The sequence below is a fragment of the Trichomycterus rosablanca genome, chromosome 19 (genome assembly GCF_030014385.1).
Source record: "Trichomycterus rosablanca isolate fTriRos1 chromosome 19, fTriRos1.hap1, whole genome shotgun sequence".
NCBI classification, from domain to species: domain Eukaryota; kingdom Metazoa; phylum Chordata; class Actinopteri; order Siluriformes; family Trichomycteridae; genus Trichomycterus; species Trichomycterus rosablanca.
Window position 1 is genome coordinate 21,123,922 of NC_086006.1, and position 25,638 is coordinate 21,149,559.

The 25,638-nt window shown below is 35.9% G+C and overlaps 2 protein-coding genes and 1 long non-coding RNA gene across 3 annotated transcripts; 2 read left to right on the top strand and 1 right to left on the bottom strand.

Moving 5' to 3' along the window:
- Nucleotides 1-3,794: 3,794 nt before the first annotated feature.
- LOC134333475 (translocon-associated protein subunit delta-like) lies at nt 3,795-7,278 on the top strand. The gene is made up of 6 exons (XM_063015461.1): nt 3,795-3,891; nt 5,026-5,144; nt 5,597-5,671; nt 5,756-5,845; nt 6,515-6,580; nt 6,792-7,278. The coding sequence occupies exons 1-6, from the start codon at nt 3,843-3,845 to the stop codon at nt 6,894-6,896; spliced, it is 504 nt and encodes a 167-aa protein (XP_062871531.1). The 5' UTR covers nt 3,795-3,842; the 3' UTR covers nt 6,897-7,278.
- A 2,514-nt stretch (nt 7,279-9,792) lies between these two features.
- On the top strand, nt 9,793-23,228 carry LOC134333983 (uncharacterized). The gene is made up of 4 exons (XR_010015436.1): nt 9,793-9,883; nt 10,052-10,125; nt 11,640-11,945; nt 22,996-23,228. It is a non-coding gene; the product is annotated as an uncharacterized LOC134333983 (long non-coding RNA).
- On the bottom strand, nt 11,313-16,187 carry avpr2aa (arginine vasopressin receptor 2a, duplicate a). Its single transcript, XM_063016159.1, has 6 exons — nt 16,002-16,187; nt 14,290-14,535; nt 14,067-14,213; nt 13,123-13,147; nt 12,499-12,702; nt 11,313-11,901 (listed from the first exon to the last, which is right to left on the bottom strand). Exons 1-6 carry the CDS (start codon nt 16,170-16,172, stop codon nt 11,702-11,704), a joined length of 993 nt encoding a protein of 330 aa, XP_062872229.1. The 5' UTR covers nt 16,173-16,187; the 3' UTR covers nt 11,313-11,701.
- Nucleotides 23,229-25,638: the final 2,410 nt, after the last annotated feature.

Here is a 25,638-nt window from a genome sequence, read left to right on the forward strand (position 1 = left end):
ACTGTATTATTATTTCTGGGCAGTTCTTATCGGCTGTAATCCACCCATTCCACTTTGCATTAGTAGAGGGAATTAATCAGTCATAATGAAAGCTGTATATTGTTGAAATTCAAATCCAAAAACACTTTTAGAATCGCGGAGAGAGCGGGACACACACACACACACACACACACACACACACACACAGAGAGAGAGAGAGAGAGAGACGTAACCGAGCTACAGAGAGAACATGCAGAAAACTAGCAGTTCTAGTAATATAATGACAAATAAAATAATTGAGAAATAAACTATAAACTTGTTTAATTATGTTAAATCTGATTATTTCATGGTGCTTATGTTTTAAAGCAGAAACAAACACAGGCACATCTGTACAAGAGAGGATTTTTCTGAAACTTAATGCAATGCAACCACAGTATGTCTCTTCACTGTAGTTTTTTTTCCTTTTAAAATAAATCTCATTCTCATTTAAGTGTTGTTTGAATTAGGCCTACATTTAAGGCAAGGTAGCAAAATGTTCATGATTGTTCATCATTGATATTAATATCGGGGCTGTATTATAGTTTACCCAGTAGCGCCTCCCGAAGAACGAAGAGCCATTTTTTTGAACGGCTCTTTAAAAGGAGCCGAGCCAAAAGATCCGACTCCCTTCAAGGAGCCATAATTCCCATCACTAGTCTAGACTGAAGAGCCATGTTCAGTTACCTGACTGTATGTTCTTGGCCTACACCATTTCTCAAACAACAAATCAATTATAACAAAACAAAATCAATTTTATAATCTAGACCTTATTTGACTAAATAATCATAATTACAAGGTGTTAATGTATCTTACTAAAACCTCTGTGACAATCTTATATAATATAAAAGCACATCTGTGCAGTATTTACACTCGGAAACCCCCCTTGATGGTATGCGAGATGGTATGCGCCACGCTACAGAAACCCGGAAATAGTCCTCGCGCATTTTTCTCCGGACGTCCCGCGAAACGGCTGCAGGACGCTATTCGGTAAGTTCATGAAGAGGTTTTTTTTAATGTTATTATTATTATTATTATTATTGCAGTAATGTAGAGTTAAATGTATTGTCCGTTTAAACTTCTCAGTTGGCCACCCTGAGAAGTTTAGTGAAGTTACTGTGTTTACAGATTCCAGTCCATGATTTATGTTCTCCGGTTTTGCCGCACACCAACAATATCGTTATATTTACAATAAAGTTTCTTTAAAGCATGTCGTGAGTCTTTGAGTCTTTTTTCCATATGTAACGGACAGCAGCTCCGTTGCATAGAGTTGCAATAAATGATTTCGTTGACATGTAAATAAGCAATATTACAATACGCATTACAATGAATGATGGGCTTGGTGTGCATGTGAGAGGAGCGTCTCTACAACCATGGTTTGTACATTCTTATGAAACGGGAGAAACGTGCTGAATGTAGCGGAGAAAGTCAAACTGAAGTATCGATACTATCGATATTTGGATCGATCAGCCCACCCCTAGTAATAAGGTTAGAACAGCCGTGTGATGTCAATACTTAGCCTAGCCAACTAGTTCACAGCTGAGATACTGACTAAAACCCAAATAACTCATAAACCATAACTATTATTATGAAAGATATACAATAAAGACTTGTGCACCATGTGCAGTACATTAACTATACGAAAGACATTACAGCTGAGAGTTAATATCCAAGGTAAACACGGGTACTTGTTAGCTTAGTTGCTAGTGTTAGCTGCTAAGCTAATTGCAGTGATTTCTGTTTCTATAAGCACTCAGTATTTATAACTTATCATATTAATATTGTAATACATACATGTCTGTCAGAGTTCTTGTTTCTGGGTGCCTTGCTTTCTCACCACGTTACCATCACGGCGTAATTTCCCTCGGGATAAGTAAAGTATCTTTCACCACCAAGCGGCTAACTCGTAGTTGTGTTTGCTGAGTGAATAAATATGTACATTTTTAATAGTGACCGAATATATGTGTCCTTGTTCATTCATTTTAAAATAAAAAAAATAGATTCTATTCTGTTTACATTTATAAGCACAAAGTCAAAAGAAAGGAGCACTTATGCATCAAAACAAACACAGAATGAGAACCTCACTACGCATGCTCCGATTCACGAAACTGATCTACGTACTCGGGTGGTTTCGTGAATTTGCGTAAAGTGCGTACGGTGCGTTTGTATTTTATCTATGTATAATTTACACTATAATTTCCATAAAATTGCCCCTATTTCTGTATGTGTAAAGAAAAGTATTTAAAAACGTACAACCTTCTGTCAAAAATAAAAGAAAAGAATATTAATTAGATCCAAGAGAAAGTTTCAGCAGGGAGATTGATTTATGCTTCTGCGAGCTTTAATACTGGCATCAAGGACACAAAACATAATCGTGGACTAACATTAAATCTGGTTCGCATTATTTGTTTTTCCAATGATAATTAGGCCACATTTCATAATGCACAGAAGCCTTTAAGTATACAAATGAACCATCGTCTTGACTAAAGAACCATTGTTTTTCAAATATATGTACTTTATTTGTACTTGTAAATAGACGCAGACAAAAACTAAGTACTCTTTGTGCAAAATAAGCAGCATGAACAATACAAACATTTACCAACATGGTCGCTGTTCCACCAACTTAGCTTATCAATGCTATTAACAGATGATCATTTATCCAAACAACGATCCCTGGCATCCTAGCTGAGTTTGCTTCAGTCGAGTTTCCTCTCATTTTGCGTCTGCTTCTCCAGCTTTCACTACTTCAAAAGAATTTTTAAAAAAAAGTAATGTAAGTGTCTTTGCTGCTACTTCTACTAAACTGCTGACAAAAAAATGATACGTACTCCTCCTGCTCTGCGGTGTTTTGTTGTCGTACCGTCACGTGACTAAGGGCGCTGAGAGACCGAACACATGTAGCAGTGAGAGAGAGAGAGAATTAAAGCTGAGAGAGAGGAACTGTGTGGGGATAATTTTAGAAAAGTGTAATGAAAGGTGTAAATTATGTTTTGTTATTATATAATTGGTGCTGAACATAAACCTCAGACTTAGTTCATTATAGTAATAAATGCCCTACTCATAAATCATGACACTGACCAAGTCGTTCGGTCGTGTTTAGACAAAATATTTTGAACTTCTTGGAAAATGTTTTATAAATGTTTAGCTCAAAATTGTGTGACTGTTGGCGTATTTTTATATAATAATTAGTTTTGTGTACAATACGGGTCAGGATTACTGTTTTTGATGAATGATATCGATAGAATAATGTAGATATGTTAAAGCCCCCCTCTATTTAATGTTTTTAAAGTAGAAAAAAAGTTCCTTTGCTATAACATAAAAGTAAAAACTTTATTCAATAACTTGACAGCATACAATCTTGTATAAAACCATTTTATGCCATGGAATAATATTATGGAACTATATCAAATATTTTGTAAAATATTTTATTCATATTGTTGTAATAGAATCATCTTTTTGTTAAACCTAATGTTATACAATATATTAAATTTATGCCATTTGAAATGTATATTTAATCTTTTTGCATTGAACTAAAATAGAATTGAAAACAAAAGCAATATATTTTTAAATCACACGGGTTTGCAACCTTTTTGGTCAGTGACCCCAGATTAATGACATTAATTACAAATTATATTATTGATTTTAAAATAATTTTGGAAATGTTAGCATTTGTATGAGCGGACGGATTTAGACTCAAAGTCCCAGAATTCATAGCGAGACACGTCATCTTTCTGCTCTCCACGCTGATGTGGCTCTCATTCCTGCTGTTAGTGGTTTCTGCCGCATCCTTTTCATTTCAACATTTACAAAAGCGTTAAACCTTAATAATGATTAAAAATCTGATCTTTTTAGCGCTTTTTGTCTGCGTGTGCAAAGGTAAGTAACTGCTTCATTTGTGTTTTAAATTGTATACACTGTAGGCAAATCTGAGGTACCACACTGGCTAACCAGGCAGTGCTAAACATTAACAATAACAAACCGTGTACTAATCTAACATGCTGTAGTTCAGTAATAAGGTTTATCACAACCACAGTACTGTGCAGAAGTTTGGACAGACAAACGTGGGTGTTGGATAGTTTTCTACAGGAACAAAATTCTGCACTAATGAATGGATAAATGTTATTTATTTACCACAAATTTACCTTACGATATCTAAAATGTCTTACCACATTTAACACATAACAAGCTTTTTCTAATATGTTAAATTTACCAAATAAATTAAAGATTGTGTGGGTAATTCTCAGGAAAGAGAAATTCATACGGTCCCCCATATTCTCCTCTACAATTTTCACTTATAAAAAGCAACCAAACATATAATTTACCAGGGTTTGCTTTTTGACCTCATAATTGTGACTGTAAGTAAAATATGTTTTTAAAAATAATTAACTGATCAAGATGAACTGTTCAGTTGCCATGTCAGTTTCATTTTATATAAAAAAAAGGTACAATTTTATATGTATTTGCCAATGTATATTGCTGTAGATGGCAAAAATATATAATACTTTTTAATTTTTTTTTTAATAATAACAACAAATATACACTAACTGGCAAGTAACATCATTCCAATATTGAGTAGGGTCCCCCTTTACTCTTCAGGCAGCCTAAAATTCCATATGACTTAACTTCAACAAGGTGGTGGAAACATTCTTTTCAGATTTTAGTCTATGTCGACCATGATTTGTATCACACAACTGCTACAGATTGCACATCAGCTGCACATTTATGCTGCAAATCTCCTGTTTTACCACATTTTGTTGTTTTACCAATTTGAAAAGATATGCAATGTTACTTTACATTATGCCTAAAGTAGCCAGTTGCAAGGTTGTATACCTGCATAATATTGTATATTGTTAATACATCAGCTGACTAATTGTGAATTTTGAAATCAGTTCTGAGACAAAACATAATGAACGTCAATGTACTGTAAACTGTAATCGAGCTGCTCAGCCTGGTCACAAAAAACAACAGTGTGTGTTACATGACTTAAATGTATCCTTGTATCTTGTCTAGGGGACGGCTGTCTAAACCCAGTCATCACACCGTCAACGTACACAACCAGTGATGCCGTCATCTCATCAGAGTCTGTCTTCATTGTGGAGCTGAGCTTGTCATGTTCTAATGGTGTACAGGTATTTAAATCAGCTTTGTATTTTTGTTCATGTATCTGAGTTTATAATTAAGTTGAGCTAATAGAGAAACTGGAGAAAACAATGTAATAGACATAAACAATTGGACAAAATGTCCATTTGCAAAACTGCAACACTTAGTATCCCCAGTTCCCAACTGTATAACAAATTTAATTAATTGAAGAGGTTATGTAGCAGCAGTTAACCTGCTTTTGTCCCACTATTTTCGAATGTCTTGCAAGCATCACATTTTTTAATTTGTTTATGTTTACAATTCAGTATAGTTGGTCAGTGTATTACTTTTTTAGAAGTAGTGTTTGTATAATTATTATAACCTGACCTAAAGATCCACACAGATTGGCTGCACATATGCACATAGGATTAAAATTCATAAAGTGTATTCATAATTGTCTACAAGTTGATAGTGATCGTGACTATGCTGCTCTTTTTACCAGAGTGTGGCATTGTATGCTGATGTTAATGGAAGACAGTTTCCTGTGACAAGAGGCCAGGATGTAGGGAAGTACCAGGTCAGTATTAATTTTTAGACATAGGATAAGCAGTTCTTTTGTAGTTGCTTTTATGTTTATATCACGTTATATGTTTTTTAACAGGTATCATGGAGTCTCCCACACAAGCAGGCCAGTTCAGGAACGTATGTGGTGAAGTTCTTCGATGAGGAATCTTACAGTGCACTGCGCAAAGTAAGTTAACAATAACTCTCATGTATCTCTAAGAAATCTTCTTAGGATTGTTCTTTTTATTTCATAAAAAACAGAAAATCCTTGTTTTATTTGACTTTTGATTAAGAAAGGCACAAGCGAATATTTATACCTATGTAGTGCACTAAAGACTTCAAATACTTACCCCAGGGTAGTTAACAGTAGAGGTTAATGATTTGTAATTAATCATTAATTTCTTTAACTATATTCCTTGACTCATGGCTTTAGGGCGATAAACTTTGATCAGTTTGATAGATAGCAAAAAAGATAGATGGAAGGTTAAATGGATGAGTTTGCGTGGGTTTCCTCCGGGTGCTCAGTCCAAAGACATGCAGTCAGGTTAAGTGGAGATACAAAATTGCTGTGTGTGTGTGCGTTTGACCTATGATGGTCTGGCAAACTGTCTGGGGTTGTTACTGAATTTCGCCCAGTGAATTGTACCCACCGCGACCATGAATTGGAAGTGGTGGTAAAACAGACAATCAATGAAGGCATTAATGAAAGAATAATTGAAAATCTGTTCCTGCTTTCTATTAATATGCTCTTAATATAACTCTGTTTTTAGAAACTGTTAAGATTTTTAACTCTGACCCTCACTAATTTTTGTATTTTATTGTTGAAATTGATGAAAAATGTGTATGTTTGTTTCAGGCTCAAAGAAACAATGAGGATGTGGATACAATCAAGCCCCTCTTTTCTGTCAATGTGGATCACAGAGTAAGCAGAACACTAGTCTTAATTATCTGAACATACTGTAATTCCTATTTATTGCTAGTATGCACAGAAAAGCTATTTTATTAGATACATAACAGTACATAGGAAAACCACCTAGCACTGCATGTTTCCCTTAGTTTATCATTTTTATTTATTTAATTGATCAATTTGATAAATCCTAATATAATCTGTGCATTCGCTGTTTTTATTGTAGGGAGCATGGAGTGGCCCTTGGGTATCTACTGAAGTCCTGGCTGCTGCTTTTGGCATCTTGATTTACTACTTTGCTTTCAATGCCAAGACCACAATCCAGACTTAAAGAGAAACCTTTCAGTTCACATTGCTGTACCATTATTTCCACAAAGACCTCCATATTTATGTTTCCATACATCATCATTCGTAATTTTCAAGATGTGCCAAACAGGTTATTATTAAGAATGTTATTTACTTTGCATAACATACAGTGAATTTCTTGTATTTATTTATTTGATCAGATGTCGTTTTTGTTTTTTGTTTTTATTGTTTACTGGCCCATTCTTTCTACATCCTTCCAATAATGTGACAATACAATAAAAGTCTAGTTCAAAACAGTAAGCTTAGCTGTAAATAAGATCATTTTGTTTGTTTTAATAATAACAGTAGTAAATGCACTGACTGGATTGAAGACAAAAAGGAATGTTTTGATTTTTATTATTGGGAAAAAATAAACCATTCTTAATTTTAGTAGTTTGCTTTTAATTTTGTGATTTAGCTTTTGTGAAGATCAGGAAAATGATGATCTGTCTTTAATTGTAAGCCTGGGTTATATAACATTTATAAAATTCAGTAAGTTGTTGGAGACAGATCATGTCAAACGTTCTGTGAAATGTATCCCGAGCTCTACATGCATGAACTTTGAACATTCTTATTTTATGACCACTAGGTGGAGACAGGCACAGGCATATTCAACTCAGATGAAATGAAAAAAATAGTTATTATTGTTTTTTTCCCCAAAAAAATCCAGTATAATGGAATTCTTTGTTAAATAATAGTGTTAATGATATGTATATTGTTTAGCAAAAATCATATTATTATTATTATTATGTGTAATAATTAGGCTTGTTCCAAGGCAATGAAACTACTGGAGAGAGTACATTTAAATGGTTTAACATGACAGGAGGTGTAAATGCTGCACTGCATCAGGGTCCTGGAGCCCTGGTATTAAACCTCTCCTGTGGCACTGTCCTGAGTTTGGCAGAATGAAGGTTGCTTCTAAATATGAATGGGTAGACAAGCCCAAATCAGATGAAGCTGTTACTGAAGATAAATAAAAATGAAAAATGGTTAACAAATAGTAACTAAAAAGTCAGCAGTCATTGGTATATATGCCTTATGCAGTGTTACAAAATTTAATTCCAGAAAAGCTGGGACAATATGTGAAATATAGCTTAAAACGGAAAATTATTTTGGCTGCATGTTGTAAGATTTTGTAGTAATCTTTTGAGCCACCTTCATTCTGTATTTAAGAGTTTGGACTAAAAGTAGGCCTAATAGCAATAATTGTCAGGAAACATGTAAATTTTGTTATAAATCATTTTTAACCAGTTTTGTTTTAAGTAGTGTGCAAAACAGAAGAGGACACATTTAATTAGTTTTGTGTTTATTATTTACTACACTTCCAATGAAGAAAATTAGTCTTTTGCTTTGTGCCTATAAATGTGACCGAGTATGTATTATTAGAATGAACAAAGTTCATTAAACTCAGACTGATGGTGCAAAAGGTATTGCATAATAAATAGTTGTAGGTGTTGATGCAAAACGTTTTTGATTTTGGTAAAAAGTTGTTACAATTACGGTACAGGTGAATGGCCTTTCTAAATTATTCAGGGACAAAATCATTAAACAACATTTCAAAAACGATATAGAGGCATCTTAAACATTCCTCTCAATACAGTTGACTTGTGTAGTATTGTGTGAAGTGAAATATATATTTGATATTTTAAAACTAAAAAGGCAATTGAGCCACAAAATCTCTCATTAAATTAAAAGAGAAGTCAGCAGTCAGTCACTCAGTGATTTGCAGGCTGATTAGAAAACTCAGGAACAACACTGAGTAGATAAAAAGTAGAAAACTACATTGAGTAGTCATTTGTGCATACCAGTTAACCTTCTGAGCACAGAACTATTTTTTTATTTTAATTTATTTTAGCAAGGTGTTGTTATTGTCACGAATAAAGAAGAGCTGTGACAATGAACCGAACGGTTGCATCTGGCGTAATTAAAACAGGTTGCATTTCAATCCAGCCTCAAGTGTACTTAATAGCAATTGGGTGTGTACTACCAATTGTATAGTTACACACTATTGTATGTAGCACATATGATGCGGTTTGAGATACAGCCTGAAAATCACTTTTGTAAGCGTCGTCTGTATGTAGTAACTAAAGATAAGGGTCTTATGGCCAAAACAAACTAACAAACAAACATAAAAGTAAAACGGGGTCAGTTATGTCTCTGCTAATCACTATTTAGACTATACAGTCTAAGTAAATGTTTACTGAATTGGCAGCTTCAGTAAAAAAAAATCTAGTATTAGCATTAAAGCTAACTGGTGCGCTTTTTCACACCACTGCAATAAAATACCTCAGGGAGAACGAAATTAAACGGTTCACCTACTTTCAAAATGTCTATCTTTTGGGATGTTTACTTCAGCTGTTTCAGAAAGTCTGTGGACACTTATTGATAGTTTTTGCAAAGACTGGCCAAATGATAATCTTGTTAAAGATCATGATTGGCTCCTCAGGATGCTAACAGCATATTAAATAATTATAAAAAATATATACTCACCTTGTGTAAAAGTGTTATTAAACTATTTTTTATTTGTATGTTTTACTATTGCAAGCCATTATGTGTTATGTATAAAAATGATAAAGTAACTATTATTACTGCCCAATCCTTTACACCTTGTTTGGTTTACTTCAGAACATGATAAGCATAAAACCATTTCAAAAATGAAAATGAAGAATATTCTACAAACTTTAATAAAATAACATAAAAATTAACATCTGGTTTAACATGGATGTTAAAATTATTTAACACTGGCACAATATATGCTAAATTAATTCTGTCCTCATTATCCCTGATTTTTTCACATTTTCTTGCACATACATCTGTTGTCCTTTTTTGCCAATATTCTGTTTGTTCACTGTCACCTGCATGGTTTGTTGTTTCAGGTGACTGTGGAGTTTGATATGTTCTTCCCATGAACTCTCCATGTCTCCATGGCTTTGTTCCAGGTGGAATTGTTGTCACATAACTTCTGCAACCAAGGTTTGATTTTTTTTCATCGGATTTCCCAGGGTTTTCGTGAGGAGTTTGGTATGGGTGTGTAGTAGTAGTAATAGTGATATTAGTATATAAGGGAGGCTGTGGGTACCCAAGGTTGACTTTAATTACCATCTGTGTGGAGTTTGGCATTTTCTCTTGTTGTTTGTGTAGGTTGTGTGTGTCTTGGTATCTTGGTTTCTTCTCGCCTCTCAAAAACACGGATTGAGTTTTCTAAATTTGACTTAGTGAGTATGAATGAGTCACCATGTGATGTTTGATTGTTGAGTGCTGCTGACCCACTAACCACCACAACACTGTCCATGATAAAAGATCATTTTACTGCTTTCATTTTCAGTATTCATTGACAATAACACAGATGTTTTTTTGATGAGTTTTCACAGATATTCCAAGACTGATTTTTCTAAGCAATGTCTGCCAAGAGACTCAATCCATTTCAAGACAAAAACAGATAAGCACTGAAAACTAAGTGATAAATGATCTGATCAAATGTCTGCCCTAGACAGTAATTCTGTAATTTATTTCTCAGACAGTAATTTCCTCTTTCCCTCGCATTAAGATTCCTAAGCAGTCTTTCCATTCTCTTTACTCAAGTGTTCTTCCATTAAATAAATATACTAAATATATGCTCTGTTTAATGTTACAGCTAAGCAGTCCATTCTAATGCTCTTTAATGTTTTAGATTAAAGCAACACAAAGAAAGTCAGATCCAGATGTATTGGCTCCTTTGGGAAAGATGGCAGAAAAAGCTTAACCTCACACTAAAAATATAAAACTTGTTTATAAAGTGCAACCAGTAATTAAAGTTAAATTATTTAAAGATTATAGAAGTCATTTTTACTTTGCGTAGAGGGCAAGACACACTTGGCTATTTATTTTAAAGTCAAAACCATGGTTTAAAAAGGTAAACAAATTTGTCTTATTTCATTTGTGTATTTCCCAATATTCTCTGTTACTATATCCCAGTAAAATTAGGTTCCTGAATGTTCAAAATACTGAGTTTAAAAATAACACAAGACATTAATTTGAAGTTTATATGGCTAAACCCCCCTCCCACACCCCCTTGCCGCTTCAACAGCACATACCACTTCATGAAGGTTTTCCCCAAGATTTTGGAGTGTGAAATCTGTGCCCATTTAGTCCTGTTTATGCATCGTTCAATTCAGGCCAAATATGTCAGGGCTTGGTGCAGGAGTTCCTCTACACCTAACTTGTTGAACCCTGTGTTTATTGACCTTACTTTATGCTTTATGTACAGGGCACACTCCTGGTGAAACAAGAAAGAGTCTTACTCAAATGATTGCCAACAAATTATAATAGATTGTTTACATTTTGTAATTAGTAAGGCTGAACCACCTAAAGTCATTTAATGGAAGGGCTGTCCACACACATTTGATTATATCATGTCATTTTTTTTATAACATTATTTTTCCGTGAATTAACTTCAAATTGGAACAAATATTTTATTGAAAGATACATTATTACTGATTATTAATCTGTTTAACTACAGAGGCATTTTTACTTATCTTTACCAAGGATGCCAATCTGGGATTGACTGTATCCCCTGCCCTTGTAGGTGTGCCATGAAATATTCCTTCATGTTCACTGGTCTTGCTTGTGTTGCATAATCCACACTGTTTCATCAGTCTGAAGCTTTAGACCTGCTTCCAGATGTTTATACAAATACAAAAAAATGACCTTCCATTGACAAATCTTTTTGTGTTTTTGCCATTTTCCCCAGCTGAACAGGGTATATGCTTCATATTAATACACATTCCAGTCATTTGCTGGCATCTCTGTGGCTCAGTATGGGTAATCCTTGGTGATGGTAACATGTGTGGCACTGGAATCATCAGCAAGAGAGCCTCTGCGTAGGACTCGAGGCTGGCAGTGCAGAAGGGACAGAAGTTCATGGGTTACACTGTTGGAGAAGGCTGTGTAGATCCAGGGGTTGGTGCATGAGTTCAGACTGGCCAGTAGCATCAGGATGGTGAAGGCTACACCTAAAAAAAGAAAGAAAATTAGGCGGAGGAGGAGACATTGTTAGGTGAGATATCCTGGTATTCCTAGCTATTTACACCTAAAAAAAGTTTGTGAACCCTTTATCCATACATGACAGCATATGTCTTTCTAAAGTCCCAGTATACAGCTTTGCGTCAATGGTACCTTCAAACATAGACAAGTAACTAATGACCCCCCCAATACCATGGCAGATTTTGGCTTTTGGATAGTTTTTATTCTTTGGCACTTGACGCCCCTTTTTTACAACAACAAGCTGAAATGTGGACTTACTCAAGCACAGAAAATTTACACTGTCTTTCGGTCCATCTGAGATAACCTCAGGCCCAGTGAACGCAGCAGAGTTTCAGCATAGAATTGATATATGGCTTTTTAGGTTATAATTTATAAAGCAATATGTTAAGTCCACTTAAACTAATCTTTGGCTTGATTATGTATTGCCGGGTCACATGTTGCTTTAGATTTTCACTGCTTTTGCACACAATTTTGCAATGACACAGCAACACAACTACTAGATAAGACTAGACTCATGCATCCCTGATTGTAACTAAGTTGAAAACCTCTTGGTTTGAGTATCTCACCTTGGACTGGTGGGTTTGGGTCCCAAGCTGCCCAGAGCTGCACTGTAAAGAATGGGGACCAGCACATGGTATAGACCAGCACTATAACCAGAGTCATCCTTACTGTTTTGGACATCGCTCTGGATACACCTGGTGAGGATGCAGTCACAGGGTGTGAAAAGGAAGCAGAAGAGTAGCGCACAGAGCTGGAGACCCTCACAGAGGGTTCTGATGAGTTATAGGCTTCAGAGTAATCTGAAGGAATCTGATAACAGTCACTGGCTGTTTCAGCGTGCAGCTCTGTGCTCGGAAGTGACACAGAGTTGCTCTGATTTGTGTTAGTCTGCGTGTGAGACAGTACATCAGGAGACCGAGTGCTGCATTGAAGCCCACTCGGACAGTCGCAGCAATCTGGCTGCAGTGCATGCTGGGAGTTGTGTGTAGTGCAGTACGATTGAGATGAGTTACTAATACTCCTTCGATGGAAGTCTGTAGAGAATTTGGAATCCCTTAGGATGCTTCCTCTTCTCTTTTCTGTTTTTCTGGCTTTATCATTGTGTTGTCTCAGACTGGGCATGCGGAATAGGGCGGCGTTTTTCTTCATGTCAGCTGGCAGCCCCCGTTTCGATTTCAGGTAGATGTTGTCATGGATCTCTTTAAATATTCGCACCTGAAAAAGAGACAGTAGTTACATCAAAGATGTCATTCATTCACCTGCAATAATTGCTTTAACCTGATCAGGTCTGGCACAACCTAAAAACACTTAACTCAAAGCTGGGATATACTCCAGGACAGGGCACCAATTTATCACAGGACTCCACACATTTACCCATTTATTCACTCTCTCACACACACACAACGTAAGGCAATTTAAAGTAGTCAGTTCTCAAGCTGCATTACCGTGCGCCTGTCAAAAAAATACAGACACTCCATTTTAACTGGAGGATCCTGCTATTTCATGTACAGCCACTCATAACAGTCACATAAATTCAAGAATATAGCCATGCAATTTTATAGACAACCACTGGCATTAGAATGGGTTGTACAATGTGGTACTGTCATAGTGTGCCATTTCTTTAAAATTTTAATACATTTTAAAAATTTCTGCCCTGCTAAAACTGCCCAGTCAAAGTGACACTATGTGCTAAAACATCTTAAAGCCTTTATAATATCCTTCAACATTTTGGGGAATTTCTTTTTCAGGTCACCACATCCTTTTGTCCATATAATGTAGACTTGGTATGTTGATTCAGATTTGAGCAAAATGAGTGTAGATGCCCTGTATTTTATTGTTGTGGGGAAATTTTGTTGTACCATCCAGTTTTTGGGGCAGCCGCAGCTCAGCTGTTAAGGTACTGGACTAGTAGTCAGAAGGTTGTCGGTTCAAGCCTTGCCACCACCAAGTTGCCACTGTTGGGCCTGTGAGCAAGGTCCTTAAACCTCAATTGCTTGAATTGAATTCAGTCATACTTTCGATAACAGTGTCGGCGAAATGCCACAAATGTAAATTTGCTTAGTGCTGATATGCTATTCATTGGTAAAGCCCAGATCAAGTAAATATAATTTTTTAAATAAGGAACAAGACTTACCTGGCACACAGTGATGATGCATGTAGGAAGCACAAAGACAGCCAGAGTCATCCATGTCACATAGGCCTTTAGACCCCAGGGCTCAGCAAAGTGCCCCCAGCACTCAAACTCACCTGGGATCACTTCAGTCCGAGAGAAGATAAAAACCTAGTGATGCACAAATGTTTTGTCATTTCAGCTTTTTGGGTTCTTGGTATAAAATTACCCTCTTGCACTCTCTTACCTGGGGTACGCTAAGAACCAGGGCCAGCCCCCAGGCCACGATGATAGGTGTGTTCCAACGTGAGATTGCTCCTAATCTGTAGGCCTGCAGAGGGCAGCATATGGCATAATGGCGGTCAACCGTCATGGCCACAATCATGTAGGAGGACGCAAACATGCCAACGACCTGCATGTACTTCACTGAGCGGCACAGAGCATCTGGCCCCTGGAACTTCTCTGTAATATCCCACATGAGCTGGGGGAGAACCTGGAGTGTAGAGGTGGATCAGTTATTAAAGGTGTAGATCCCAATATCATAGTAAAAGCTTGAGATAATGATTACATCACACATTACAAAAAAGAAACGTGATGTGCTGTTTGAGTGTGTCAAAAACTGCTGATCTCCTCCTGGAACTACACTGTACAAAGCTAAAAACCATCCAGTAAGTGGCAGTTCTGCAAATGTTAATAAGTGAATTCAGAGGAGAATGTGCAAAATAGTTTAATATGAAAGAAAGACTACAAACCAAAATAACCATGCTTTTTATTCTATTTTAAAAAATCATTTCAGGATGCCAAAACTCAGGGCAGAGGCTACATTAAAAGGTCACATTGCACACCAGTTCACTAAAACTTTGCCTGCTCGAATGAATCTTGATCTCTGCTTCAACATGCAGATTGTATGTTCATTGTATATTTGAATAAACAGCATGGAATCATAAACCTGAGTTGCCTGGTGTAAACAGTTTAGGTTGCTGCTGAACTGTTAAATATATACTGTACATATATTTTTGTACACCATTATTACATGGAAAACACTTTGCCTCTTTATGCAGTTGCATTATCCATATACAACTTAGATAATATTACTCTTTTTAATGACAGTATTTCCACTTTCAAGCGCCAATATACAAACTGCTAAAATTATTCTCAAGGGTTTAATAAACACCAGGATTTTGGCAGATTTAAACAATATTCAAGCTTCATAGAAATTCTGGTTCTAGAGTTTCCATCAAAGATTTTCTATTTGTCAAATGTCCAACATCCCACCACAAGCAATCCAAGTTGATAATGTCAAACTTTAAATATTTTTTTTTATTAATATATTATGTTTTCTTTTCCAATTACACACCTGTGAATGGACCTTTGAATGGACCACATCTTTCTGTTATTATTTACATTTACCTACTCTCTTAATGCACATGCCAACGCATATGCCCTAGTATGCTGCCAGAGATACGATCAATAAAAGCCTAAATTTTAGCTTAGCTTTATACTCAAATCAACTGGATAACTGTTTCTGACTGAATATACAATGGCTATCAGTTATTGCAAGTTTAAATTTATAATTGTTTGGTGCCATTTGAGGGTTGGATTCCAGTTACTGTGACCAGTTAAGCTTCACATAAAAAGAAAAACCCCAACTCATTTTGTGTTAAATTCCACAACTATGAATTGCAAATGATTTAACTTGAATTTCAACAATAACTGTACAAATACATAAAAAAAAACTACACAAAATAGCACAGAAATAAATTCCGAAGTAACACTGAGGAAATACAAATTTAACTGGTACAAAATAACAGTTCTTGTCACTGCACACTATACAGCAAAATACCTATTTAAAATACCTAAATATTTAGGATGCAGTATCTACCAGTGAAGTGTGTAGTATACTTTTTGAAACACAGCCACTAACTTTTTCAGAAAACAACTATTAAGAGTTATGCTCACCTGAAAGAAGGCCACCACTAGATCAGCCACGCACAGGTTAACCATGAAGAAGTGCATAGGTGCATGGTGCTTCCGCCTACGCAGGAGGACCCAGAGCACAAAGCCGTTGCCCAGTGTGGTCAGCGCCAAGATCAGACTCAGGACGCCAATCTCAGCCTGTGCCAGTGCCATATCCCTCACCCTCGCTGCAGGTGATGCATTATTGGTACCTGCTGAGCTGTTCGGCAGCAGCAAAAAATACGATCCCCCTCCATATGAGCTGTTCAGGCCACTGTTTTCGTGATACGAAGCTGAGCTGAGGTTCCATGTGTGTATGATGTGATCAGGTCCATGCCAACTTGGCTCCCCTGAGTCAGTCTCCATGCCTGTGGGAGCAGAGTGAATGTCACATGGGAACATTTTACTACAGAGCAACAATCCAGTACTTTGGTGTGACCCCATGCAGAGAGAAAAAGAAAGAGAGAGAGAGTGAGGCACTTGAGCATTCGCTGTTTTGATGTTCTTTGGGCCAAGTTAGATAACTAACGAGCAATAGCATGGGTAGCTAGATGGACAACTTAGTTATGCTTGTGAAGAGACCTTGAATGTAAAACAGGTATTACATTCATACATTTATTAATATTATTATTGCTTACTTGTGCTAGCCCACTACCGCTGGGATCCAGGGTTCAAAACCTCAGTGGTGCTATCAGTAGGTCTGGTGTTTACATACAGACATGATTGGCTGTGTATCTGATTTGCTGGAACAATGCACAAGCATTGCAAAATTTTATACACAAAGTCTTAATATTGATCAATTTATTTCTTTTCCTCAGGTCTTTTATGGGCCTGTTTTCCAAAATGGTACCATCTGTGGAGGTTTTACAAATGCACCATGACATCTGATATGCTGATCACAAAAAGACTGACTGCCTTTTTAAGAAACACTTTTAAAAAGACTATTATTTTGTTTTTAATCCATTAGTGAGTCCTCAGCATAGGTTTTACAAAAATTGACCTGAAATGTTTCCTAAATGTAAAATGATAATCTAAAGTGGACTAGTTATGTACTCTTAACCGGACATAAAATTATACAATTTTATATTAGCTATCAAACCTCAAAATTCCAACTTCAAATTAATATTTTGGCATCTGCATTGATTTATTCTGTTTTTATTTGTGACGTTCCTTTATTCTAGTAAAATAAATCAAATTAATACATTAATCAGGAAAATCTTTTAATAACGGTAAAAAGTGTATACATTTTATAATATACACATGGTTGTAAACCTTTTAAGCTTGTAGGGGTCAAACCACCTAACATTGTACTAAACTAAATATGATTTTTACTGACTGAAAAGTAAGTAAAATGCCATTGCACAGCAGAATAAAAAAGTATGGTCTTTATTATACAGTACTCTCAATGGTGCTCAATGTTTATAACAGTATATATAAAAAAAACTGGATAATCCACCAATCCTATTATCAAATATTATATGAATGGATTTCAAATAATAAGAGGAACTTCAATATACCCACAATCAGAAAAGGAGAACATACGAGGGTTCTTCAAAAAGTTTCCGCACCGAACTCTATTTATTAAGAATAAAAAATAAAAAGATTTTTAAAAATTTTTTTAAAAAAACTACATCACTTTTCTACAGTCACCTTCCAATGCATTTTTCCCAGTGCCGTACTACTTTCTTATGCCATCATCAAAAAATGTTTTTGGTTGAGCGTGTAGCCACTGATGCAGCGCTGCTTTCACATCATCCTCACATGAAAATCTTCTTCCTCTTAAAGCTTCTTTGAGTGTCCAAAAAGGTGGAAATCAGATGGCGCTAAATCTGGACTATAAGCTCTCTCTCAGTCTCGCAGACACGACCAATTACTACTCCTCCCACCCTCCAAAATATAAAAGTGCAGAAACCTTTTGAAGATTCCTTGTGCATATATTTATATACAAGGAATCTTCAAAACGTTTCTGCACTTTTATATTTACATTGAAAACGAATGTATAAATATATATTATTCATGCTCAGCAGTTTTTTACATGCAGATCCATTTGAATTAGGATACCTTGGTTACATGACCTGCTTAAGATCACAGTATAGCATGTCAGTGAAATTAAATCAGTGTACTGACCTGGTCACTGTATAATGCATCGCTCTTGTTGATTTGCCATGTTGCATGGCAACGTCTTTTGTTTTAAATCAAAGACAGACACCTGGACTGCATGCACTAGAATTGCCTGAGGCATTTGGTAATATACAATGTTTTGTGTTTTGTGTGGCATTTTTCTCAGTTTTGTTTTTAATAGTAACCCTGGACCTTGGATTTTTCCTACAACTTCACAATTTTACAACAAGTATTTATACTTGTCTTTAAAAATATCTTCCTTTAAGACAGGTCACTGGACCTGAGTGTCTCCCACTTGTAAACTATATTGTAATAGTACTATGCTGATGATGCAGAAAGGCAGACCATTTAGACCATACAAAGTTTATTAGCACTCTATAAAACCTAAGCCTTTGATACACCATCCACCATACTTCACAGTCAGGATAATGTTTTGTTTCCTCCAGATGCAGCAATGTCCCAAAATAATTGTGGAACATATTTTTTGTTACTAACAAAAGACTACTATTAAGTTACTATTAAGTCTTTTTAAATCTATTTATTGTGCACATTGTGTTTTGGTGGAATCTTGTCACAGTGCTTACTCTTAGATATAACAGCAACTGTACTGAATGCCTTTATTTTGTAAAAAAAAAAAAAAAAAAAAAAAAAAAAGTTTTCTTGTGAATTATTAAACAAGTTCCTCTAAAACTTGTTTTGATTAGGTCATGGTTCACATGAAAAGATCATTTTTGAGAAGAGCAGGAAACATCTAAAACCCACATCCCGTTTACAGTATATTTTGTTTAGTTGAGCTCTGTGTTGAGTTCTGTAGAAGTCATTAGCCCGAAGGTTTGCATACCATTTCCAGGATGGACTGTGAATGATTATCAGTGTGTTCAGTAAAAACATTTAAAGTAAAATTGTTTGTGTCAGTTGTTTAGCTCATTAGTTTGGTTTGTGCAAAGTCTTTGTTGTTTCTGTCCCAACCTGCCCTATGACGTATAGCATTCACTTAGGTCAACACACAAATAAACAGGGCGATTAAGATCAAATCTTAAAACCTCAAAACCAGAAGGCTGAGTTCATAACCTGAGATTAATGCGAGAAGATGTCATTTAATACAACGGAAGAAAAAGTAGCCAAAGGGCTAAAGAACAAAGGAACTATAGATAAGAAGCCAAGCAACTCAAAAACTCAAAAAGGTCAAGAAATTTTAAGGTTGCCTTTAAATGTAATTCAAGTTCAAGTACAAATCAGATTAGCGTTAAATTTAGTAAGAGTAAAATAGAAAATGCTGATGATTAATGTCATTTTTAAATCCCTCTGAGTTATACAACTGCTTCTGTTCAGTGTCTGTCTTAACCTCAGAGGTTCCAGTTACGCATGAAGGAATAAGACCATTTTATTTTTACTGCTCCCCCGTCACTTTTTCATTCTCATTATGTCAGTCAGCAGCTTTAAGGCCATTTGTAGATGTTTTCACTTAACATCGTTAGGCAGAGGCTGACATGTTCATCAGATAAGAGTTTATTGATGGTTCAGTACAAATGATAACCTATACACCAACATTACTTCATGGTTTCACTGTATGGTTTTTATTTTACTCAGCTGATAAAGTATGTGATAAAGTGGCACTGGACAATATTAGAAATGTTCTTGGGTCTACATTCCTGTTGCATTAGAATTGGTGTACAGTGTATTGTATATCAGGTGCACCCTCTGGTACAAACACTCTTTTTCAAAAGAGTTCCAAAATTCATGATAATGTCCACATACAGATTTACAGATTGCTAAAATGATTTAACAGTGGTTTGTTAAACACCAAGATGAACTTAAACATCCACCCTGGCTGTCACAACCACCAGATTTATACATTAAATTCTTATAGAACATTCTGTGGCACTGACTGCAAGATTATTCGCATATTGCACCCCTCAGAGAACTGTCATGGTTTTGTTCCACTGGTCCCCTTAAAGAAAATAGGCCAGTACAAAGCAGTCATTCGGATTGATTTAAAGGTTTTTATTGGTTTTTTTTTAAATGTAACATTTCTATCATGATGGAAGTGATCTCTTTCAGGATTACATTGTATGCATCCACAGGGGAGGAGGGGGTCACTAAATTGTTTGATAAGTTTGAAAATTTAGATCTTAACCTAATTAAATACATATAAGATATTTTGGACCAGAATGTCAGTCAACACACTCTGTTACTACCATCATCACCAAAGTGCCAATTTGCAAAATATCTGATAGCCGTAGCAAGCCGCAAAGCAAGCAAAATATCAGGCAAGCCGTAGCCTAGTGGTTAAGGTACTGGACTAGTAACCAGAAGGTCGCTGGTTCAAGCCCTACCACTGCCAGGTTGCTGCTGTTGGGCCCTTGAGCAAGGCCCTTAACCCTTAATTGCTCAGATTGTATACTGTAACTGTACTGTAAGTTGCTTTGGATAAAAGCGTCTGCTAAATGCTGAAAATGTAAATGATAGAATAACAGATAGCATTATTTTAGTCTGAAGGAGCTAATAACGATTATGGCCAGTATTTGTTTCTGGAAAAGATAAAACCTCTAGTATTCTTAAGGAAGAAAAATGTTCAGCTTATGGGGTATAAGGAAATGTGGAGATCTAGTAACAGTTAGCAGTTCAGAATGTTTCTTAAAGCTTTAATTCAACCCTGTAAAGCAAATTATTAAACAATTTGGCCTATTTATTTTCACAAGGCTCCTGTCTGTAAAACTAGATCCCCCACTTTTCCTAATAGTTGACAGCAGACATTAAGGGTTGGAGGCAACCTGTGTAAGAAGTGAAAATGGTTAAATTGGACCCATTAGACTAGATTACTTTCTGTTGTTGAGGTCTGGATTTGTGCTCCTAACCAACAAAATAAGCTTAAATAGCGGGTCTCACATATATTTAAATTTTCCAAAGCTCATTCCCATAGATAGATAGATGGATGGATGGATAGATAGATGGATAGATAGAAAGTACAAAGTATTAAACTACACAAGTATTGTTGTACACACTATGTAATTAAATAAATAGAATAAAAATGTAGTATGTAATATAAAAAACTTTATCCTGGCAGTAAATATTGTTAGATGAGATATGTAATACGTAATATACTAATATATGTCGGTATACTAAAGTGTTCATTGCAGTAAATATTATCAGATGTGCAATATAGTCTTTATAAACAGAGTGCTAGACCATGCTCCATGAGTCTATCCTGATAGTAACTTAGCGTTCGATGATGATGTCCCGAACTAGTGAAGTGTTATACAGCGTGATCGCTGCTGGTACAAACGATATCCTGTACCGTTCCTTGTTACAGCAGAGTTGGATGAGTCTGTTGCTGATAGCAATATTATGTTTATATTTAATAACAATGAAATTGATTTCTGGTTTTGCACATGAACAGCATGTTATTGAGTAGTGTCATGAGCACATGGCTCAAACAACCTGAACCTGAAACATCTAAATCGCTTATTAACAACAAAGCTGTCAGTGACGCGAATGTGAGCCAGTGCTACATGACAAGTGTTAAAGCTAGGTAGCCCAGTTTTAATATAAATATCATTCATAACATTCATAAAGATCATTTTTAGGTCTACGCTTTCAAAGTTATTCTCACTACATGTCATTTCTTTGGTCAACATGTTCTCCATTAAATGTACTTGGCTCCGAATGATGAACATATAAACTTTTAAACATTTACAGTAGGCTACTTTCAAATACATTGTTACTGATTGCCTGGTCTTTTTGTCTCATTTTCTGTATTACTAAAAGTACTCTGGCCTTTTAAGTTAAACATACAGAGGAAGAAGTAAATACATTATCACAATGTAACCTGCAAAACAAGCTTTACAAACCTGATTACGCTCACGTTATGGCTGTTAGTAATGCCAGGGCTATGCCAGGCTGCCCTCTAGGCTGTTGTATCTGGTCCTTGTCTACCTGTCTTGTCTAAAAAATGCTGGCAAAGTGATTGTTTCTCTGTTATTTGCTATTTATCCTGTCTTGATGTCAATGTTATGGCTGAGATGCAGAGCATGTTTGTATTCTGCATTAGATTAAGTGACCCAAGCTAGTTATCAATCAGGTATAGTTTTTCATTTGATTATTGATTTATTTGTTATCTTCAGCCATCACTTCATCCTAATTAGTGTTGCAGAGCACCAGGAACAGATTGGCAAGGTGCCAGTACTTTGTAGCGCATCTCCTACTTCAATGTTTCAGTGAGACGGGAGAAAACCGTAGAACATGGAGTAAACATGGACAAAGGGGCGAGGGTGATTTTTCTCTGAGACTAACCAGACGCAGCACCTGTGCCACTGTGTTGCCAACATTAGGCACTGTACATTTTAAGTTTACTTCTGTACTACATGCAAAAAATAAACAATGTTTCCAGATGTACAAGTAGTAAAAAGGTATTTTATGTCAATGAGAAGAACCACTTAAACTATTGGCATTTGACTTTAATTTTATTTATATAGTTTTTGTTGTTGTTTCACCGCTTTATCCTGATCAGGGTTGCACTGGGACAAGCTCCATCAAAATCACTTGGTGCAATGCAGCAAGAAACCCTGGACAGGACACTAATCCATTGTAGGAACTTAGTCTTCAACTCTTAGATATAACCAATCCAGCCAATGGCGCCACTGGGGAATTAAACTCTGGATCCAGGCACTGGTGGGTTAGTGTAATTTACCACTGCATCACCTGAGCACCTTATGGCATTTAATAATGTATAATTTATTTATTTGTTAGGATTTTGCCATCATGTTTTACACTTTGGTTACATTCATGACAGAAATGGTAGTTACTCGTTACACAAGGTTCATCAGTTCACAAGTTTTATTGTCAAACACAGTCATGGACAATTTTGTATCTACAGTTCACCTCACTGCACGTCTTTGGACTGTGGGAGGAAACCGGAGCTTCGGGAGGAAACTGGAGCTTCGGGAGGAAACCCATGAAGACACGGGGAGAACAGGCAAACTCCACACAGAAAGGACATGGACCACCCCAGCTGGGGATTGAACCCAGGATCTTCTTGCTGTGAGGTGACAGTGCTACCCACTGAGCCACCGTGCCGCCCTTAGTAATGTATAAAAGCATTGAAAAATCTGCTGTGGCCAATATTTGTCCAAAATTAATCCTTTTCAAGGTATAACACCAATTCTTATCCTTCAATGTGCATGACAAAATTACTCTCTTATTAGTAAATAGAAATGCACCGTCTGTAAAACAGACACACCAAAAGCATTCTCTTTGCAATTACAGTCATCTTCAAATTCATATACTAAGGCATCTCCCCAAGCATGTACCAAGACTACACTACAGTCCATTCTAGACATGACTCAATATATTTACCTGACTAAGGAAGGTAACATCCAGAAGTATTGTTCAAAGCAACCATGTTCAATAACAACCAAGAAATCTTCTTAGATAAAGTTATTAAAATAAGATCAGAATGTTATTAGTAGTTCTATAGAAACAACTTACTGTTTGTTGTTCTCCGATCCCAGTTTACTTCCAGAGAAATCCATGTGCCTAACAAGGTTCAGCTCTCTCTATTCTCTACCCGCCCTTTACACGGACAGCCTTTTGTAGTGTGCGTGATCTCCACAAATTTAGTGAACAGAGGCGTGTTAGTTCACCGGTTTATTTGAGCCTCAGTGAGCCAACCCATGCTGTGATATTTTGACTCAAGGCTTTACAATATGAAATGTCATTATATCAAAGATGATATCAATTGAAGAAATCCTTCCACGTATCCTGGTGCCTCGAGAAGTGTATGTGCAAGTCTTCTTTTCTCAGGCTATATGGGAACTGCAGAGCTAATATGGTTGAATTGAAGCTTATACTGCTCTCTCTGCATTTTATCCCTCCCCTCCCAGCCTCTCTGGGAGGAGAATACGTACAGGTGTTACAGCAATGTTTAAAAGAGACTGAGTTTAATGGTATGTTATAGGGTCATACTTGCTGCATTGTATAAGCTTGCTTGCTGAGATAAGGTGAATTGTGTTAGCTTATGCCTTCTTGTTATAATAACCACATACGGCTTGACCCACATTAGTTTGTTTGGTCTATAAGATAAAGTAAGAGGAATTTTATGGTGGATTTGCCTGAGGCGTGTCTCAGATATATTTTGAACCATAGGTCTTGTAACATCAGTCCATATTGTAACAGTATTTGATTTGGGAACATTTCCAATAAGGTTACAAACCTAGAGAACTATATGGTTCTTTGTCCAGTGAATTTAACTAAAGTAATTAAAAATAATAAATAAAAATGAACAGATGGTTTAATTTAATTAATAAGATACTTAAATATGAGCATTTTTTAACTGTCGGCACTCGTGCGTGTTTGTGTGCTGGTAAGTGGTGTATTCGGTGTATACTAATTATTCCCATTTGTTCTTTATGAGAAAATTACCTGTCCACCATTTGATTATTGTTTTGTAGATACTAAAATTGTCTTAATACTATTGGCATAATACAAAATACATTTTATTTTGAAGCATTTTATGTGGAGGTGGGTCACAAAAGTGAAGCACGTCACATCGACACAATAAATGGACTACAATCAGTAATGGACAATAGAAGTACATATAAGATAAGAAAGGCTTGAGCTAGCAATTCTTAAAGTCGAGTTAATGCCACTGTTTTACTATCAGACTTTGATTGACATTAGTACAATAGCAAATTTTAAACAATAAAATATAGCACAATAACCACAAGTTTAGGTAGGTAACATCGGTACACAGTTAGCTAGCAGACTGGCCAACCTGCTAGCACGGACTTTTCTAGGACATAAATATTAGAGCAATTATTGTAGTTGTTACCTAGGTTAAGGTTATTATAGAATATTTTTGTCACTAGGACAAACAAGACAAATTTGAAGATTTGAAGTATTATTTTGCGTAGCAACAGAATTATTTATTTGTTGGTATCCAAGATATATACTTATGCAGGTAGCTTAGGTACATAGCTGCCAGACTGGCCAGGTAGCTTAGTAATGCATTAGTCACAGGAACAAAGTTTTAATCCTGTAATTGTTTTGGTAAATATAAAGAGTACACTATAGAGTACAGTAATGTACTGTGTGTTTTAAATAAAGCTGTTTCATATCTGTGTAAATTTAAGTATACATAAATTGTTTTTTGAGCTTATGTACCTTCTTAATTTCACTAAATACTTTATTCTTCTAATCCAGACATATAAAAAATCTATTCAAACACTCATTGTTTTTTTTTTAAGCCAAACTTGTTTACTAGAACCGGTTGAGTTACCTTCCATACCTTCCTCCCCACCATTTCTGGTATTAATTTACTTTGGAGAAGTCAGAGGACAATGTTATATTGTGAGTGCGGTGACAAAAATAGCTTACAATAAAACATCTTTCTCATTCCTAAACTATGCTACCTAGGAGTTGACAGCGGAGAGTCAGGAAACAGGTTTAGCGCCTATTATCTAGTCAAGTGCATTTAGTTCTTGTTGCCTCTTTCGTTACTGAATGCATTATTAGCTTATAA

Coding starts and splice junctions, on each gene's coding strand:
- LOC134333475 (XM_063015461.1), top strand. CDS start 3,843: ATGATTAAAAATCTGATCTTTTTAGCGCTTTTTGTCTGCGTGTGCAAA. Junction 3,892..5,025: donor TTTTGTCTGCGTGTGCAAAG/GTAAGTAACTGC, acceptor TATCTTGTCTAG/GGGACGGCTGTCTAAACCCA. Junction 5,672..5,755: donor AGGATGTAGGGAAGTACCAG/GTCAGTATTAAT, acceptor GTTTTTTAACAG/GTATCATGGAGTCTCCCACA.
- avpr2aa (XM_063016159.1), bottom strand. CDS start 16,172: ATGGCACTGGCACAGGCTGAGATTGGCGTCCTGAGTCTGATCTTGGCG. Junction 14,214..14,289: donor TGGTTCTTAGCGTACCCCAG/GTAAGAGAGTGC, acceptor GTGCATCACTAG/GTTTTTATCTTCTCTCGGAC. Junction 12,703..13,122: donor AATATTTAAAGAGATCCATG/ACAACATCTACC, acceptor ACTCATCAGAAC/CCTCTGTGAGGGTCTCCAGC.